Source organism: Meles meles, chromosome X (assembly GCF_922984935.1).
Source record: "Meles meles chromosome X, mMelMel3.1 paternal haplotype, whole genome shotgun sequence".
Classification (NCBI taxonomy): Eukaryota; Metazoa; Chordata; class Mammalia; order Carnivora; family Mustelidae; genus Meles; species Meles meles.
The window spans coordinates 115288501-115308659 of record NC_060087.1 but is presented as its reverse complement, the minus strand read 5'-3'; the positions used below and the strand labels follow the sequence as shown (position 1 = coordinate 115308659).

The 20159-nt window shown below is 41.2% G+C and overlaps 1 protein-coding gene across 3 annotated transcripts in view; it reads right to left on the bottom strand.

Annotated features, from left to right (window-relative positions):
• The window catches only part of PHF6 (PHD finger protein 6), a 47095-nt gene extending 30003 nt beyond the window's left edge, over positions 1 to 17092 (bottom strand). For all 3 annotated transcript variants that reach the window (XM_045995978.1, XM_045995979.1, XM_045995980.1), the window contains exons 1-3: positions 16939 to 17092; positions 12815 to 12998; positions 12495 to 12596 (exon numbers count right to left, since the gene is read on the bottom strand). In XM_045995978.1, the coding sequence (XP_045851934.1) occupies positions 12495 to 12596; positions 12815 to 12952 (240 nt within the window). In that variant the 5' untranslated portion in view covers positions 12953 to 12998; positions 16939 to 17092. The remainder of the gene's footprint in view (positions 1 to 12494; positions 12597 to 12814; positions 12999 to 16938) is intronic.
• Between the last annotated feature and the right edge of the window lie 3067 nt (positions 17093 to 20159).

Below are 20159 nucleotides of genomic sequence, written 5' to 3'. Positions count from 1 at the left end.
TTTGTCTATGTAATTCTGTACGTACTATTTTACAACCTTTTTTTTTTATCTAAACAGGTTGAACATTACTCCACCTCATTAAGAACTCTACCGTAAATAGTTCATCCTGAGATTTCATCAAAAATGGGTTTGCACAGGTACATTTTGAAGAAACGATTTTGAATTCAATTAGCAAGCAAAAATGAAAGGTGGGGAGGGACCGTTAAAAATACTGTACTTGGCTTGATGCTGGCAAAAAGACAGTGACACGCGCACTCTCATATCCTGCTGGGAATCACTACACTCTGCATAGCAGCTTTTGCCATATTTATCAAAAAGCTTTTAAAAAGTTCTTATTTCCTGATCCACTAACTTTACTTCTATTAATCTAGTCTAAAAAAATTAGATTCAAATGATTTATATACGTATCATCTTCACTGCAGAATTATTTCCAATAGTCCAAAATGTAAAACCACTCATGGAAAACAACTGAAAAATCTTTGAATTATAGCACACCCATAGGTAGAAATAGTCTATAGCCACGCTCCAAAGAAAACTTAAGGGCATGGCAAAATGTTTATGTATGAAGAATAAAGCAGGATACAAAACTCTGTTAATTATTATCACAGTAGGGTTTATAATAAATTCTTTGGAGGCACCTGGGTGCTCATTTGTTAAGCGTCTGCCTTTGGCTCAGGTCATGATCCCAGGGTCCTGGGATTGAGCCTCGCATCAGGCTCCCTGCTCAGTGCAAGCCTGCTTCTCCCTCTCCCACTCCCCTTGCTAGTGTTTCCTCTCTCGCTGTCTCTCTCTGTCAAATAAATAAATAAAAATCTTTTTAAAAAATTTTTTAAAAACCCACAAATTCTTTGAAAATGGGAGGAAGCAAATATAGCAAAATGCTGAGGGACTGTCACTAGGTGGCTGGTTTTCTTTACAATTTCCTGTATTTTCTGATGTTTTTCCTACAATGGGCAAAAATACTTTCACATGTAAAAAATTATTCTTGGGAGAATACACTACCCAATGCTTTTAATACCCATATGTCAGTTTGTTGAGAATAAGAAGGAAACCAAATGTCCAAAATATATCAAAATTTGTCTTTGCTGGTTCTCAGTTTAAATCTGCCCAAAGTATCACGAGTTAACTACAGTAATTTAGGACAGATACAATTTCTAAGTGAGAAGCAGCTCATTCTCACTTTTGTCAGTTCCTCAAGGAAGAAAGGAAGAAGATGTTCCATTAAAAATGGTTTCCAAGAGTGGAAAATTCTTTTTAAGGTTAGCAGTAGGAATTTTTCTCAATTAGAATTTACTGGATCTATTTTAAGCAGCATTCATAAAAAAGCTGAAATACCCACTTGTATATGAAATTCTGGCAAGATGCTAACCAAGCACCAAAAAGTACCCATAAGAAAACAAGATATACAATTTAAACATCGTTGTGTGCCTATGAACACAAAATGGAGACACAACGGTTACCTTGACGTGTACTACACTATACACCCTAACCCCTAAATAATTCTTTTATCTCTAAACTCCTGTGGGACTTAAGATATAGTATTCATTTCTGGCTCTTACCACTTTACTTCCTTGTGTGGTTAATTATATTTATAAATGTATAGATTTTATTCATCAACTGTTTCTAGACTGAGTTTTCTGGAAAACTGCCACTGTGCTTTACAAAGTAGTGCTTGATCAATGTGTTGACTTTAAGCTTCCTGTTACTGAAGATTTTAGTATCTCCCAGCATATTTTTCCCATATTATTAGAAACCATGTAGGTTTCTAATACCTACAGATTTCCACAGTAATCTTTAAACATGCCTACAAATTTAAACAGTCTGATCTAGAGTTTGGAAAGGTACAATTGAGAAGAACAGTCCAGTTGAAGGGGCATAGAATGAACAGAAGTGAGACTATTTGGGAGGAACAGATTAGCCCTGTGAGATACAAGGTTGAGAATCAAAAGAGAGAAAAAGAAAAATTAAAGAAGTTGGGAAACCAGATAGGTGTCTGGTACACTTAAAAAAGATTGTGGGAGATAAAACAAAGATGACTTCTCTTGAAAAAAGTAGAGTCACAGGAACATGGGATCCCCAACACAGCAAGGCAGCAGTGCATTGGACCCAGGCAATGTCATCCCATATTTCTCTCTCTCTTTTTTTAAAGATTTTATTTACTTATTTATGTATTTGACAGAGATAGAGAGGGATCACAAGTAGGCAGAGAGGCAGGCGGGGCGGGGGGGGGGAGCAGAGAGCCCAATGCGGGGCTCGATCCCAGGACCTTGAGATCATGACCTGAGCCCTAAGGCAGAGGCTTAACCCACTGAGCCACCCAGGCGCCCCTATCCCATATTTCTCTTTACATAAAACATTTGCCCTCAAATTTGTCACGGTCCCTACTGGGCTCCTAGCAGAAGGACCGTGAGCTGCCATTTAATATCAAGGTTACACTACCCATGACTCTTGCAAATGTGGGAAAACGAAAGTTAATCTGACAGGAACATGGTGAACTAACTGTGGACCTCTTCCCCCTGCAAAAATGTCTGTCCCACATAGCAAATACTCTGTTGAGGGCTGATTTCCTGCCCCCAGCAGAAGTATAAAATGTCAACTGTCAGCTTATCCTGTTCATACCCTGATTTCAAGCTCTTTTAAGTAGAGGTGAAAATTTGTTGATAATGATTTTTCTTTTATTTTTCTTCCTCTCTTCAGTTTGCTGCCTAGTAGACCTAGTAAGCCTCAAAACTCAATCACCTCTTCTGAAATGGGGAGCCTGGGGGGGGGGAAGGCCCCATCCTACTGCAGATGTTTGTGCGCCATCTTTACAGTATGGCCAGAAGCTATACTGACTTTAATTTTTTTTTTTTGCTAAAAGTTATGTTCAGGATATATGGCACAATATTTTAACATTAGTAAAATGCAAGTTAGTACCCTTTAACCAACATGTCTGCACCCTCCCTGCCTGTGGTAAGCACTATTCTAAAACCTGTGAAGCTAGCCGACGCTAACGTCAAGCTGTACCCAACAAGCTGAGTCTCAAGGGGCTGGCCCACAGATTAAAGAGGAACTAAGTCACACCCGAGAGCCGACCACGGGAACCGAAAGGACGATGACTTAGCTGAAGTCCTGCGGGAGCCAGAGACTGGCATGTACCTGCTCCTCAGTCAGCTGAGCCAGGCCAGGGCTGAGATTCAGTCTGTAACAGGAAGAAGTCCTACGGAATAAAAGGAGAAATACTGCTTTCTCCGTAGCTATGGGTAAACCGCAGGGAAAACTAACTGAGAGCACAGAGAGACACGAAGTAAAACTAAAATGAGATTCCCAACTTCTAGAATGGGCAGAAAGGGATGGCTTTTGGGGGGAAAAGCTAGAGTCTGATGGCCAGCCAGAGTCACAGGGAACCTAGGGACAAAGGGCTTGCTAAGACAGCTGTGCCCAGCTTAACTGCTGCATATGGACCATGTGTATCGGGGACTGATCACCACTGTAGAGATATAAATCCTCACGGCCAAGTAGTTGCTACTCTTGACATGTGTTCCCAAAAAAGGGCTATAAACCTACGAGAATGCAGAAGAGGTTCCAAAATGAGACCTGTAGGCAAAGAAAACATCCCAAGAGCACTTGGGTTGGGAACAGGCTACCTAGGATATCTGCACAGGAGACATGAGACAAAAATAAAGTGAGGACAGTTCACCTTACGCCGGTGTCTGTTGTTTTCAGTAACAGATAATTACTAAATCCAGTAAAAACGTGGGACAAGGCAGTTGGGGTAAGTTTTCTGAGCTGCCTAAAAAATGCTCCTAAACTCCAGGTTCACTGCTTTAAGTAAAGCAATGGAATCCCTCACCTATCCAGTATGGTTAGAAAGCTCAGTGACCTCTGAATTATCTGGTTAAGTGACAGCTGTCTGATTTACCGATTATAAATTCCTAAAAAGAAAGGCGTCTGGGTGGCTCAGTCAGCTGAGCGACCAACTCTTGATTTTGGCTCAGGTCATGATCTCAGGGTCATGGGATCGAGCCCTGCACCAGGCTCCACACTCAAAGCAGAGTCCACTTGAGATTCTCTCCCTCTGCCCCTCCTCCTGCTCTTACTCACTCTCTCTCTCTAAAAATGGATAAATAAATCTTAAAAAAATTCCTATGGGGTGCCTGGGTGGCTCGGGCGGTTAAGTGTCTGCCTTTGGCTCAGGTCATGATCTCGGGGTCCTGGGATCAAGCCCCATGTTGGGCTCCCTGATCCCAGGGGAGTCTGCTTCTCCCTCTCCCTCTGTGCTCTCTCTCTCTCAAATAAATAAATAAAATATTTTTAAAAAATTCCTAAAAGAATAGCACTGCATGGTGGGGAGGAACATGAACTCAGGACTGTTTCTGGCTTATGCTAGAGCTACAACTGAAAAAAATAGTTCAGCGTTTTCAAGAGGGTCTTACAAAAACACAAACTTCACATTATCAATAATAATAAACTCTGTATAATAATTAGGTCTAAATCGAAAGCTGGAAAGCAAAAATGACATCTGAAAGCCATCAAAGTCATCAGAAAAAAACACACCTGATAGGGTAGGACCTTAAATCCCAAGTGCTTCTAAAAAACAGGGCTATTGAAAAGTACTTGTTTTTACTAGAGTAACAGGCTAAATCTAAACCGTTAACTGAACAAATCAGTTTAGAAATCTTTTCAGAACTGGAGGGCCATGAACTAAGTAAACCTGTCAAGTTCTTCCTTAAACTAGTCCCCTGACCTTGCTGTGAATATTACATACTCCATACTCATACTTTATGAGTCATCACTGATGAGAAATTTAAATTCTCTTACTGTAGCTTTTGAAGGGTATTTTTTTTGTTTCCACCTGAAAACATTCAGACCGAGTTTTTCTGAGCACAGATCAATAGGTTCAGGCTGTTCTCAGGGGTAGGTCTTTCAGGCTGAGGGTACTCTGAACTCTAAACATGCTGCCTGCTATCCTTAATCAGGGAAGAATGTCAAATACACATCCATGTTCAAGTTAGTACCAAGACATCCCCCCAAACCAGACAAAAATTATTTTACATTACTGGTTTGGGTTCTCCTCCATTAGCACAAATAAATGAGAACTAGTTATGTAATGACATAAATTTACAGTATTCCCAGTTACAAAGAAGTATTTAATGAAGGCAGAGGGGAAAATAACTTATTCAGTAATAGTCAAAGACCTGATTTTCTCCATCATTGGACTTGAAGCTTCTCTTTCACCTTACATTCATTCTCCTTAATCGTCTCCAAAGTAAAGCAAAATTCATTTTAATATAAATGATAGGTAAAATATTTGCACACATTAAAATTAATCTGCATGCCATAATCTGAGCTTTATAAAAAGATACACACTTAGATGAATACACTCACGATGGATTTACACTTAGTTACACAGATGACAATAAGGCCAGTGAACAAATCTGCAGGAAGAATTTCCCTGTTTTTCCACAAAAATACTCTTAGGCAGGGGTCCTGCGAGTCCAATCCAGCTCACCAGCCATTTCTGTAAATAATGTTTTATTGGAACACAGACATGCTCATTTCTTTGAGTATTGCCTGTGACTGAAACTGAGATAATATAGCTGGCAAATCCTTAAATATTTATAATCTGGCCCTGGACACAAAGTTTGCCGACCCCTCTCCTGAGGCAATGGTCCATAACCAAAAGTGTTCATCAGAAATCATTTGCAGAGGAGAGAGGCAGAGCGCCTGGGTGGCTTAGTTGGTGAAGTGTCTGCCTTTGGCTCAAGTCATGATCCCGGGGTCCTGGGATCTCACTCTCACACTCTCTCTCTCTCTCTCTCTCAAATAAATAAAATCTTTTAAAAAATTCTTTGGGAACCTTTCTCAAAAAATACACACCTGCAATCCCCTGCGCGGCCCATTCAGATTTCACAGCTGGTTCAGGACCACTGATCGATCACCGGGCATCTTCCGCTTCTCTGTATGCAGTAAACGGTCGGAGCACTCTATGCACTGTGGGCACTCCATTTTGCCCTTACTGAATGCTAAATGAGCTATTCACTCTACTTTAAATAGCACTAGCATTTAATACTTACCTAATACTTCTGCCCACTTCCTCCTCCTTGAAACTCTTCCCCCTCTGACTTCTACAGCATCACTTTCCCACTGGAACACATTTCGAGTGTCACTTTCTATGAAGTATTCGAGTGTCACTTTCTATGACTTCTCAAGTAGAGTCACTGATGGTCCTTTATCCCAGCTCTCCCGTGGCATTCTCTACATACTCCTAAGGCTAAACCGTATGTATTCATAGTGGCCCCTACTGAAGTGTCTCACCTTATGCTTGGTACAAAGTAGGCACTAAATTAAACAGCTGACAAATGGACAGAGAGATGAATTCTAGACTCTAGGGCAAGGGCTTGACAAATTCCATGCCTAAGGAAACAACAAAAATAATACCACACTGGGTCAGGGAATGTTGAAGAAACACGCAAACCCTCCTGGCTGAGGCATACACAGCTCTCCACCATCCTGAACAAATAACCAATAGCATGTTTCCCACTAGATCTCTCTCCTTCCTTTTCAAACCACTAGAGCTGCAAACCACACCAGAGCACTGATTAACCAGAAAAGAGGCATTTTATGCTCTACCATTACTTCCTTGGCCAATCTACACCTAGCCCGTTATTTTTTTTTTTTAAGATTTTATTTATTTGACAGACAGAGATCGCAAGTAGGCAGGGAGGCAGGCAGAGAGAGAGGAGGAAGCAGGCTCTCTACAGAGCAGAGAGCCCGATGCAGGGCTCGATCCCAGGACCCTGGGATCATGACCTGAGCTGAAGGCAGGGGCCTTAACCCACTGAGCCACCCAGGCGCTCCCTACACCTAGCCCGTTATTAAGGTTTCCCACTATTATTCAACTGAAGCTCTTCTCTTCTCAAATCCAACAATCAGTGAGTGCCCACCTCCTTATCAGAATGCTACTGAGCCCGACTGAGACACCAAGGGCTGTGCCAAGTGTCTTCCATGTGTTACCCCCACTTACTCCTATGCTAGGCCGAAAGAAGTCTCTACCCTCCCAGAGACCAGAATATAGTGGGGAAGAAAGGCTTGCACACATGCAACAAACACAATGCACGTTATGTTAAACTCTACGACAGGGCGCCTGGGTGGCTCAGCGGGTTAAGCCTCTGCCTTTGGCTCAGGTCATGATCTCAGGGTCCCGGGATCGAGCCCCGCCATTAGGCTCTCTGCTCGGCGGGGAGCCTGCTTCCCCCTTTCTCTCTGCCTGCTTCTCTGCCTAATTGTGATCTCTGTCTCTGTTAAATAAATAAAAATAATTTTTTTTTTTAGAAAAAAACCTCTATGACAGAGGTGAAGTTTGAGCTGAACTCAAAAACAGAACTGAGAGGCAGCTAGGAAACAGCTAGGATGAATAATGTCAGTATGTGCACAGCAGTAGGGACACACAGGGGATGTTTGGGAAACCAAGAGGAGATAGAATGAGATCAAGAATGGAAAAGGTGGGGCACCTGGGTGGCTCAGTGGGTTAAAGCCTCTGCCTTCGGCTCGGGTCATGATCTCAGGGTCCTGGGATCGAGTCCCGCATCGGGCTCTCTGCTCAGCGGGAAGCCTGCTTTCCTCTCTCTCTCTCTGCCTGCCTCTCTATCTACTTGTGATCTCTCTCTGTCAAATAAATAAATAAAATCTTTAAAAAAAAAAAAAAAAAAAAAAAAATAATAAAAAAAAAAAAGAAAAGAAAAGATAGCAGAGACATCCCCGAAGGAGAACCAGTGTGACAGATACGTAAGAAGGAGAGTTGAAGGTAAAGAATTCAGAAAAAGACTCAGGGTTCAGGGCAGGGCAGATGAAGAATAACGGCTCAGACAGGCTGAGTTTTAAGACGCCGCTGCAGCACATCTATGTACAGCAGACGAACACGCTGCCGTGATTATTTCATTCTCTACGGTGACTACTGTACATCCCTTTTCTCCTGAAAACTGCTTTGCCCATCCCCATCCCCTCCTTCCCACGGTGAAATTCCTGCCTACGGTTTAAAGAACCTGCCATTATCCCACCTTACTCAACTCGATTCCATTACTGCAGGTCTCAGTGACCCACCCTGGTATTAACCTATTTTCTGGACTCATCCCCCTCCCTTTTTTTTAAACTTCACCATCTCTAGGAAGCAGTTTTACCTAAATAGGCAAGCCTCCTCCCACACAGAATAAGAAGTTGTATCTATGAATAGTCATATGTGCAGTATTTAATATTTAAATCATAAACTCTCAAAATTAGATACCCCATTTCTATAGGGCACCAAGCACTCCACTGGAACCATGTCAAATTGGTCTTCCCATTTTTAGAGGCCACAAAAAATATCTTGAAGGTAGCGAAGAATCAGAATATTCTTACCTAGTACCTATATAAGATTTCTGTCCTAAAAGCAATGCTATTAATACATATGAAAAGGTGTCTGATTATATCCTAAATCCAGTAGTATTTCCATATTTGTTTAAAAAAACTACTAAGCTCTAATATTTACATTTGTTTAAAATCTGATTTGGGGTTGGCTAACCTAAAAGGCAGTCTAGTATAACCTGGGGTGATCAAGATTCTAGCTGTGCAGTTCACTAGCCCTGAAGTCAAACGGCAGCTCTGCCATTTACTAGTAATAGGACCTTAGTCAGCTTACGTCGCCGGCCTCAGCTTCCTCACCCCTAAAGGGAGAATTAAAACTTCCCATCTCACATTATGATGGTCAGGATTATAAAGAATCCTGTATTTAAAGTACTTTGCCACCATATTAAGTGTTCAGTAAATGCTAGCTATTTCTACTACTGGGGGAAAAAAAAAACAGGAAAAATGTTCAGAGGATTTCTTTAGACCTATAAAATTCAGTCCAAAAAGGGGAAAGTTTAGGAGTAACCTGAGTATACTCATCAAGTATATGAAAGATTTTCCAGTTTTAATAAAGAAAAAACCCAAATCCTTCCTTTAATGGAAGAAGAGAGGACTAGAATAAAATGGCTTAAATTAAGCGAGATAATTAAATTATAAAGAAGGACGAATTTCTCAATTCTGAAGAGTGTCATATAATTATGGTCATGATTCAAGCTGCTTGGGTAGAATCACCACCTCTGGATATATTTAAGAATAGCAGAGATGAAAATCTTATGTTGCATGGCTTGGAGGCAACCTCGCATAGGGGGTGGGGAAGGGGAGCCACACGGCCTCTGAACTCCTGCTCTCAGATACATCTGACAGTTACCACTTCCAACGGTAACTATTATCCAGCGTAGATACTGCTGATGATTTCACCACCTAGCTTCATCCAGAAAGAGTATGTTCTTCAAATATACTCCTCCCAAGTATCTCCTTAAAGAAAATGAAAACGGTGACGATGATTCATATAATTTTACTTGGAAATTTGCATTTCTTGGCTAGATGGCTGGAGAATTAAGAGTAGATGGTACAGATGTGGCATCTCCATATGGCTGCAAAAGAAACTGGAAACCATTCTGGAAAAATACGTATCTGTCTTAACTGCAAAAACAAAGGCTCAAATGATAAAATCCTTAGTACCCTGGCAAATTCTTCCCGGTCCACCTTGGAGCCCAAAGGTAATGCAAAAGAGATGAATTTGCTAATACAGAACAACTTTCCTCCCCTGATCTTTGCGACTGACACGAAAACCTCCGAAAACTGCCTGTGGCAGTAAGAAGACAGAAACCATATACCTGTACCTCCTGTTCTGCGACCTCTCACTCTCTCAAGACTCTGACCCATCTGGTTACCTAAACACTTTCACCGCGAGCCCCAGTCTCTTTTCTCTTTACTTTTCTTTGGGGCGAGTGGGCACCTATCTTAAGCCAACACCAGGTATAGCCTGGAACCTGACTTGAAAGCACCCGGGGACCAGCACTCCTGTTTATTTTCAACAGGTATTCATGACCTACTTTTCACCTAGAAGTCAAAGTTAAATATGAATGCTGCTCTAGCCCTATCCCCTACGTAAGTGATTTAAATTCTGACAGCTGGGAGAAGGGAAAGAAGCAAAGCTACGTACTAGGCTCAAGAGTTCTTTCCTTTTGACCCTATTCCTTACGACTAGGTGCCCACAGCCTCAAAACAGCTTTTTTTAAACACCTTTCCTAGGGTAACTCTTTCTGTCTTTTATAGAACTGGTTAGCCATGGGACATCGCTGTTTAATAAGTGGTGATACAGCATTATCTGTTTACCACTGACAAAAAGACAAATAAGTTAACAACCTAGCTAAAGTTACATAATGTGTCAGTGGCAGAGTTATTTAAAAAAAAAAAAAAAAAGCCTCATGACTTTCCCAGCCCAGCATGCTTTACATTAGCCTACAATGACATCAGCAGGATATTATTATCTATAAACAATAACTACAGTGGTAGCTAGCATTTATCAAGTCCTAACCACGTGCTAGGCACCATGCTAAGTCCTGTCCAGCCTCTCTTTTAATTCTCACAATAGCCCTGTGAGATAAGTCCTGTCACTATCTCCTTTTAGCCGGGGAGGAACTTGCCCGGGGTCTTCCAGCTAGTCACTGACAGAGCTAGGAGTCACATCCAAGTCTGTTACTCACTATAGCTTGTGGTCTGCACCTCCAGTGTTCTTCCACTCCCTAGATCAAGGGACGAATTTAATTCTTTATAACTCACTACACTTGGGAAAAAAATTAATTCCCCCCACCATACCATTAAAAACTAATCAAAACAATTTATATTCGTGAAGCTTGTACAAAGTTCTGGTGCTGTCTTCACAAACACGCCCAAATAAACAAAATGCCCGCTGGATTTAGCAACGCTGCCAGATGTACACTGCTGCTTCATGTAAAACCAGGCACTGCGTTGGGGCGCCTGGGTGGCTCAGTGGATTAAGCCGCTGCCTTCGGCTCAGGTCATGATCTCAGGGTCCTGGGATCGAGCCCCGCATCAGGCTCTCTGCTCCGCAGGGAACCCGCTTCCTCCTCTCTCTGCCTACCTCTCTGCCTACTTGTGATCTCTCTCTCTGTCAAATAAATAAAATAAAAAATTAAAACAAAAACAAAAACAAAAAAAAACAAAACCAGGCACTGCGCTCGTTATTCATAATAAGTAACATCAGAGACCAAAACTGCTCCCGTTCGGACCAGAGCAGCCATGCCAAGTGACAAAAACGCTAACGAGTCAGGATGCAGATGCATTTCCAGGCATATGCATAATGCCAGGGAATAAATAATGGGGTGATGAGGTTTACAGTACAACCACTTTCAGGTAAGCAGTATTCTTTCTTTACCTCTGAATTTGTTTTTAAGGACTAGGAAATAAAAACATACTGCTCTGGTTCTCAAAAAATCAGCAAGCCATAAAAACATGAAGAATTCTGAAACCACCAAATAAAAATCACACTAAAAAAAAACGAAGCGTTCAAAAAAAAAAATGAAGCATTCTATTGCTACTACAGTTTTGGGGGTGGGAGGGGAAAGAAATACTTTCAGTTAAGGTCTCACTGCCACAAAAACTGGCCTCTGAATTCCCATTTGTGCCAATCCTGATTCTAAGGTTTTAGACTATTTATCCTAAAGCAAGGCTCAAATCCTTGAACTTCTTCATATTGGGGTTTTTTTTTTCCCTACTACTACCAGACTGACAACTTCAAAAAAATTAGGTTATTCCTGGTCATCGACACGACAGTTCCTAGCTCTGCTCCTCAAATTCTTTGTGAAACATGAGATCATCCAGCGCCGAAGAATACAGCTTTGTGTTCTGCCAAGCCCACCTTTAAAATAATGCAGCACTTAATAGTGAAGCTACTGAAGGCACATTTGCAGACATAATTTCAACAAAGGGTTCAAAGGGAAAAATAATGACCAAATGAAGAGACATTGTTTCGACATAAACCATAATGGATCATAAACGCCAACTGAGATGAGGTTACTTTTCCAACAGAGGAACATAGTATCCTGCCCACCTGGTTGCTGGTAGAAGATGATTACAGGACCATTCAGCATAACAGAGCTTCAGACAAAGAGTGAAATCCATCAAAAGTGATACTAAGTTATAAAGGCGGGGTTATATAGATGAACTACAGTCAAATACAGCAAGTGCTAACATATTGCTGCTAAAAGGGTAGGGTCATCTTCATTTATGATGACCACGATGACTTTATGATGGAAAATGAAAAAAACATCTGATTCATGAAAATTTTGAATGAAGACTTCAACACATGATATATTCAAATTAAGCACACTGCTTGTTTTTTTGAGTCAACACAGCCTCCAAGAACATTTTGACTCTTTTTGAAAAGGAAAAAAAATTTGAATAATATTAATATTGATTCACTCCTTTTTTGTTGAGTGGTAAACAAGTTAAGCCCAACCTTGGAATTTCTGGTTCGGGGGGAAGGGGGAGACTGCAATTTAAAATCATAATGTTAATAATGCAATACACTGTAAACTAAGCAATTTCCTCTTTAATGAGCTTAAAATAAGTTTTATTCTCAAGAGGCAGAAATACCAACTTACCAGCTTCGTGCCTCTTTTAATTTCCTTTTGGACATCTTCAATAGAAAATCCACCAAGACTTTCGTTATCAGAGTGTGATGATACCAAAGCAGATGAAAAGAGCTATAAATTACATTTAAAAAAAATTAAGGTTCACATTTAAAGAAATTGCAGTGAAACATTGAATAAGATGTTAACTTTACAAGGAAATTTTCTAGTAAAAATAGCATAGCATTAGTGAGAAACCATCTCTTTAAAAATTTAACTGAGTTTTTTCGTATTCGGAAATATTGTCAGGATTCTCGTGGTTTCAGGTGTCTTGGCTGCCGGCCTCTACTTACCATGCACTTATGGTGTGCTGCCACCTTCTGGTTTTCAGATATTAGTAACTGTCCACATTCCTTGTCTCTATTTGACTTACAAAAGCCACATTTGCGCTGTCTTGTAGGCCCCTTTTTCTGTTCAACTGAGCTTGACATGATTTTTAAACTGCTTTTAGAATGCCACTTTAAGCCTCAAGAAATGCTACAGAGAATAAGAAGGGCAACAAAATGGTTAATTTCACTTTAATACCCATTTGCACAGTCAGGTAAGTTGTTTAATATTTAACCTAAGTCTTAACATATGCATTTTTAAATGGCTATTTAGTATAGACAAATTAATATTAAAACCTACAGCGCTTCTGTAATGAAGAAAATGAACATATGCATAAAGACAAGGTAATGAAATAATTCAGGAAAATCAAACTGCTTCCAAATTAAGGGATATGTGAAATAATTAAAAAAAATTTCTGTGTGGATTGATAAAAACATGTACAATGTGTGATACTAAAACAACCATCTGTTGACATAATCAATATAAAATATTTTTAAAATATAGCTAGATGCCTCTTCAAGGAGACAAAGAATTATGTACCTAAGGTCAGAGCAGAAACTTCTAAGAGAAGGGCACAATATCCAGGGTGAACAGAATTCTAAAACTGCACAATTCCTTAAAGTTCACATAGTGATAAACCAACAAAAGACAAATCAATGCACTTAACCGTGACTCTGGAACACTTACTTTAAAAAATCTGAATGATTTTTAAGTAAAAAAAAAATCATGTATACATCTTTAACAATTTTTGCTATTGTAGTCCTTTTTAGAGTAAAGAAAAAATTAAGCTTATAACAATCTATTCAAAAAAGCATACTTTAGGAACCAATTATTTATTTTTAACAAACTATATTATCTGAGTCTGGGGCTTACTCCACAAGCCTGCTTATCAAATGAAAGCTACAAACTGACCGTGGTGTTCTAAATGTAGTAACTTCCACATTAAATAAGCAATATTGTCTAAAAGGAAGGAAAATTTTTCTGAATGACCCTTAAATCTAGTCAAGTTATAATTATAGGTAGCGGAGTCAAACCAAAAAAAAGGGGGGGGGGGGAGCGGAAGCTCTGACATAGACGTGTCAGATTTAGATCATCAATCTCAACAGGGATTCTTAAGAATCTAAACAAGTGTAAAATCAGTGATGTGACTTGTGTGGTTTTCCCAAATCGACCAACCTAAGCAGTTCAGGATCCAGGCAGCTACAACACACAACACAATCAATAACATCTCCAATTTTTGTCTTAAAAATCTCCTGAAATTCTTCCCATTTTTCTGTATACTCAAATGCTTTCATGATACTATGTTGAAAACCGGACTCACTGATGCTACCTTGTAGCTCTCTGCGAGGCACTTACTCCCCATCAAGAACGGTAGCTGCCAGATGCCAGCAAGGTGGAAGCTGCAAGCCAGGATTTTACAATACAAAAATGCAGACACGGGAGTACAATTTAAGGTGAAGCCACAAAGAAACAGGTCTCTTTTTTTTAATCAGTTTATACCTAGGCCTTGGCAGTCTCCCCATTGATGGGTTTAACAAACTCTTTATGCTATCGACAATTTTAAATACCTCGGTCTTCCAAATGGCTTCGGATACTTTACAACAGTACTGTATTCATAGCACTGGCTATAAACCATGAAACTGATTGAAAACAGGCAGCAAATACTTTTAGGATTAAAGAAAAAAAGGACATTAACAGAGAAACAAAAGAAACAAAAGGGGAAGTGTGTTTGCATTTGTACAGGCAAATATGTGTTCAGTTGCTTTATCAAGAATATAGCTGCCAAATCTTTAGAATTAACCATGCGAAACACCAAAATTCACAAATAGCACTAAAATTTGCTATGTGAGTTCTAAATTAGCTTTCTTTAGTACTATGCAATGGAGAGTAGGCACTCTGAAACCACTGTAATGCATTCAGCATTTCTCCCGGTCATCCTTGGCCAGTTCAAAGGATGGCATATTATGAATCTAATATGCACAGGTATCTTTAATGTGTAATTTCTGTTCAATCCTAGCATATGCTATAAAAACAGTTTAAGATTTTTTAAAAAGTCCTGGAGTAGAAAAGCACTTTTTATTCTTAAAATTAATCCTGAAAATGGTGTCCCTCAGATTCTATCTGTATTAAATTCTGCCTCTTTGAATTTATAAACAGGTACATTTCTCCTCCTAATTTTGAGAATTTTTCTTTTCCAGATATCAAAGACCCCAAAATGTAAGAGAGAAAAAAGGTACTCTTTATTTTACATTCAAAAATATTCTAGTGTCTTAATCAGTATAAATTGGTAAAGTGAACAGAAACACACAAAAAGTGCACCAAACCAATTAAAAACTTTCCCCAATGTACAATGACTAAATAGCCCAATGTACAATGACTAAATGGATTTTTCCACTAAAATTCAAATAATGCATCTGTGCATACCTTGCTGATTTTTTACAGCCTCCTATTGAAACATGAAGTGGGGAACATCATGGAAACAATGACTCCTAACAAAAATGTCTTTATCATAAAAATACAGATTTTTATCTAATGCTGTCTCATTTGTGGTCTCTAGTTAGGGAGAATAAGGGCATTCCAAGGACCAGTATTAAGAGATTCATAATGATCCACACAGCAATACGGCCTTTTAATTTCAGTCTAAGAGGTTTTTCAGCGCATGCAGAGATCAAACTTTGATGCTTTCGCCCAACAATGAAACCTTTTCCTTAAAAGAAACAGAATATTATGGACAGTGTTATAAAGCAGAAATAAGAAAGCAAAGGTATCGGCGTGAAAAACATTTAAATATCTGGCAAAATATAAAAGCTCAATTAGTTAGGCTGAAGCCATCAACGCGTTCCTGATTTTACAAGATGCTGTAAAGAACCAAGGTAGAAATAACCTGAAACATCAAGGAGAGCATTGAAGAACCAAATCGAGAGCTCATTCAATGTCTCGTATCTGAAAGACCATTTTCACAGAAAAACAAAACAAAAACTGCAGTTCCGGAAGATCAAACAATTCCGCACGCAATCAAGCTGAAATACACAGTTCAGAATACATAAACGTGATCCTCAGAGAAGCAGTATTTCTGTCAGGAAAGTTAGAGCGGAGAGAAATAAACGAATAAGAGATGAACCGGAAGGGCACCTGAATTTGGTTGCACGATATTATTACACGCTTCGCACTGCTTTTTGCGGTTATTCAAAAGGAAACTGAAGGAATTTTCCAGTTGTTTCAAACCCAAGGGTAAGAAAGAATTTGAACTGTATGAATAAGACCTGATATTACGTAGTAAGCCGATGAAAAGAAAAGGGTTTTCAAAAATAAAGGATTTTTCAACTTCCACACAGGATATCGAAACGAACAAATTTCAAAAGAATGCCGTGCTGTTCGTCCATATAATAAAGGATGGTACACATAATGTACCGGGTCCTCTCCCCGTTATTTATTCCTCAATACACACTAGACTCCAAGACCTCCCTCTAATCAAGCGCTAGATCAACTCGCCAAAACTATCTTTCTCTTAAAACACTTTAAGCAGGTCCTTGCGGTCGGCAAGTCAGGGTCCCCTAATCGTCCTTTTCCAATCCTCCCGAATCCAGGCAAATATCCCACCACTTTCTTTAACCCTCCTTCCCCAGGAGTTCGCCCTCAAACAGTCTCCGTAGCAGATCTCAGTTTCGCCCCTAATTCCCCCCACCCCAGAGTTTTTTCTCATTCCGTAAAGCTAACCCTCTTGCCATCCTAACCATTCTTCCTCTTAAGCTTCCCAAACTGGGAGTCTCCCTCCTTCCCAAATATGTCCTAAGCGATGGCAAAGACTAAAAATTCCCAGTATTTTTTCCTCCCTAAATGCTGCGCCCCCTCCCCCGAAGTCTAGGCTTAAGCCTAACCTCTCCTTTAGCTCCCCCAAAGCACTTTTCTCAGCAGCCTCTTCGCCAAGCGCCTTCAACGAGCGGCGCTTCGGGGGTCCTTGACAATAAAGCGAGACCACCAAGAGTCCCCCTTAACAACGGGCAGGGGCGGCGGCCTGGCCACCGCCATCCTCCTTGTCTTCTCCCGCCGGGCAGAGAATGGGGGGCCCCGAGCTACTGGGGGGACTCACCGGCGGGGCCCGGAGGCGAACGGCAGCGGAGAAGCGCCAATGAGGGGAAAGAGAAAGAAGTCGGTGTCGGTTCTCCGGCAGCGCCTGGGAGCGGGGCTCTGTCGCCGGAGGTTGTTTCCTTTCATTCGAGGAGAGACGGGCTCGCCGAGCGCCCTTACGTCGCCCCCCTCGCACGCAACGACTCAACACAGCGTTAATACGTCCCGAGCGCGCCGCGGGCCCCGATTGGCTGCACGGCCGGGCCACTGAAGCCGCAGAACCACGGCGCATGTGCGGAGGCCACCCCCCAGGACAGATCGGGGCGGCAAGCTCCGCCTCCTGCTCGCGCGCGTACCTTCTATTCTCCGGTCCGCCGCTCAGCCAAGTGTTTGGGGGCAGGATCCGAGGAGATAGAGAAAAAGGTTCAAAGATATCGCTGTGGGTCGGACGGGGAAGGGGCAGGGTTGGGACTAGAAACCACTGGACAGGGGCCCTGGGTAGCCAGTTTTCAACAGTGATTGAAGTGGGTAGGCCTGATCCTTGCACTTGTTCACCGAGGCCTTTTCACATCCATTATTTCATTGTACTCTCGTGGCATCCCTTTGAGGTCCTCCGTCTCTCATCTTACTGCCAGGAGAGACTGAGAAGCTCGTAGTGGAGTCAGTCGGCCCGGATTTCAGTCCTCGGGCAGATCATTTTCATCTCTGTACCTGAATGATTTTTTTTTTTTTTTTTTGGTCTCTAAGATGGGGATTAAAAATAGGATCTCACGGGTTTATTGTGAAGAAGAAATGAGATAATGCAAGTTAAGCGTGTATGAGGGTCCCTCGCATATAACAGGCCCTCTATAAATGCGGAGATTATCATAATCAGAGAAAGATAAGTGATTTCCTTTGTAACTCAACATAGGTAAACGCGACAGCTCACCGAGCGCTTTTCCTTTTTGATGTATGGAGACTGACTGGTTGGGTTTGAATCCCAGCTCCCCCACTTCTAGTTCTGTGACCTTGAGCACGTTGCATTACCTCTCTGTCCCTCAGTTTCAGCACGTCCAAAATGGAGATCACAATGGTAACCGTCTCATAGAGCTGTAAGAGAAATGAGTTAATAAATGTAAATCATATAGAATTATACTTGGGGCACATAGTATGCCCTTTGCGAGGGTCAGCTTTTGTTATTTTCTTCTACACTCACAGACTAAACGCCAGTGGCTTAAAATAAAAAAAAAAAAAAAGCCCTAACAATCCGGTGAAAATTTAAAGATGTCTTTTATGTAGCTATTTTTCCTGTAAAAGGGGGAAGGGGGGCGTGGTGGATTTCCATTGTTGCGATCCAATGTTGTTACTATGCTGTTTCATCATTCTTTTTATTTTTCCCTGCAATGTCAACGTTAAATTGTAATCCTAAAGAAAACAGTAACCATGTTCATGTAACATTGTATCCCATACAAACAGGTATCAAATAAGGTTGGACAAAGCAGTTATTTAGCTGCACGGGACCCTTAGCCCTTTTACTCAGGCCCTCTACAGTGAAAGGGAGAGGCTGGCAATTTACATAAGATCAGAATGTGTGTTCCAAACACTAACGGTATTTATAAACAGGTCCCCCAGCATTATTTTCACCAGCTTAACACACCTACTGGTGTCAGAATGAGACTGATGATTGTGAAAGTGACAAAATGTAAGTGCTTGTGCAGTATGTCCTCTTTTTAGATCCCTCCCTCCGAATCCCGGCATTTTGCCATCATTCTTTCATTAATGCACTCATTTCAAAGATTTTACTGAATACACATCTGCGAAACTACTAAGTTTCAAACACAAAAGAGACACAGATCAACTCAATCCCTAACCTCAAGTTCATGGTCTAAAAAGGGAGACAAAGAAGAAAACAAATAGGTTATGGTGAAATAAATGCTACAGAAAGGTGTGTGCCTGGTACAGCCATCCTCCACCTACCACGTACAAAGTGCTATGCGAAGGTACAACACAACAGTGAATTAGACGCAGCCTTTGCCCTCAACTATTTACCATCTAACAAGGAAAAAACAAATGGCTAATAGGAGATGGACCGCAGCACGTGCCTTAAGAGGTGAAAAGAAAGTGCAGGAAATGTTCCAGAGAGGAAGAGCTCAGCAACCCTAGTGAGTTTCAGGCCCCAGGTCTGCTAGCCAGTTTCAGTTAGCATGACTAGATAGATGCAGCCTGTTATTTCAAGGGCTACAGAAGAGAGTCATATTGTGATAACACGCTATTAACAATGCCTGAGGATATAGCCCAGGATCTCTTCATCTCTTATGGATCCACCAGCACACTCCCATCGACACTTCCATTCCCTCTTCAGGCTCTAGATCCCACTTTCTGGACCTCATTCTCAGCAAAGGCCTTAACTTCCTGATGTACTTAGAGTTGGGCCATCTGAGCTAAGTGACTTTGCCTTGAACACCCGCCCTTTATTGCTTCCTTCAAAACTCAGAATTGTCCTTCCAGCTTTCTTAATCATGTCTCTTCCATGCTCTAGACGAACTGCTTCTCTCCTTATTCGCTTCTCTCCTTTGCCCTCAAACACTTAAGATTCTGCTACCTTCACTCCCAGACTGTGTTCTCAGCCTCTGATTCCTTCCCAATCACACGTTCAGCGGGCACACGTATTCTCTGTACGCCAGGTACTATGGCAGACACTGGAGATTTGAAAAGAAATAAGAAACAGCTCCTGCCTTCAAGGAATTCTCAGTCTAATGAGGATGAAAACCTGGTATTTCTAACGAGGAAGAAAAACCGAATCTCAGTACAAGAGACAAAATGTTCTAATGGAATTACATACTACGAAGATTGACGGGCTCTGTCCAGCGGAGCAGGAAATACATCCTTGGGGAGGAAATGTTTTGAGTTGGATCCTGAAGGACAGGTCCAGGCCCAGAAAAATCTGGATTCCATCTTCACGACTTTTCTCCATCTTCATTCTTGACATCTCTGTGACATTTGACACTTTGGGAAGTTTCCTTATTCTTAAACTGTCACCTTCTTCGGCCCTTAATGGAGACTCATGACTCCTGCTCTCTGGCCGTGCTTCCAGTCTGTTCCTGGAAGGTTTCCCTTCTTACCTTACAATGCAGAGTTTTCCCTAGTCAGAGTCTTAGACCTGCTGCAGGTCTATTGTGATTCCAGCCCAGCAAGTCTCAAAATTTGGAAGTGAGAATTACCTGGGGAGCTTGTGAAAAATGCAGAAATTTTTGGCACCACCCC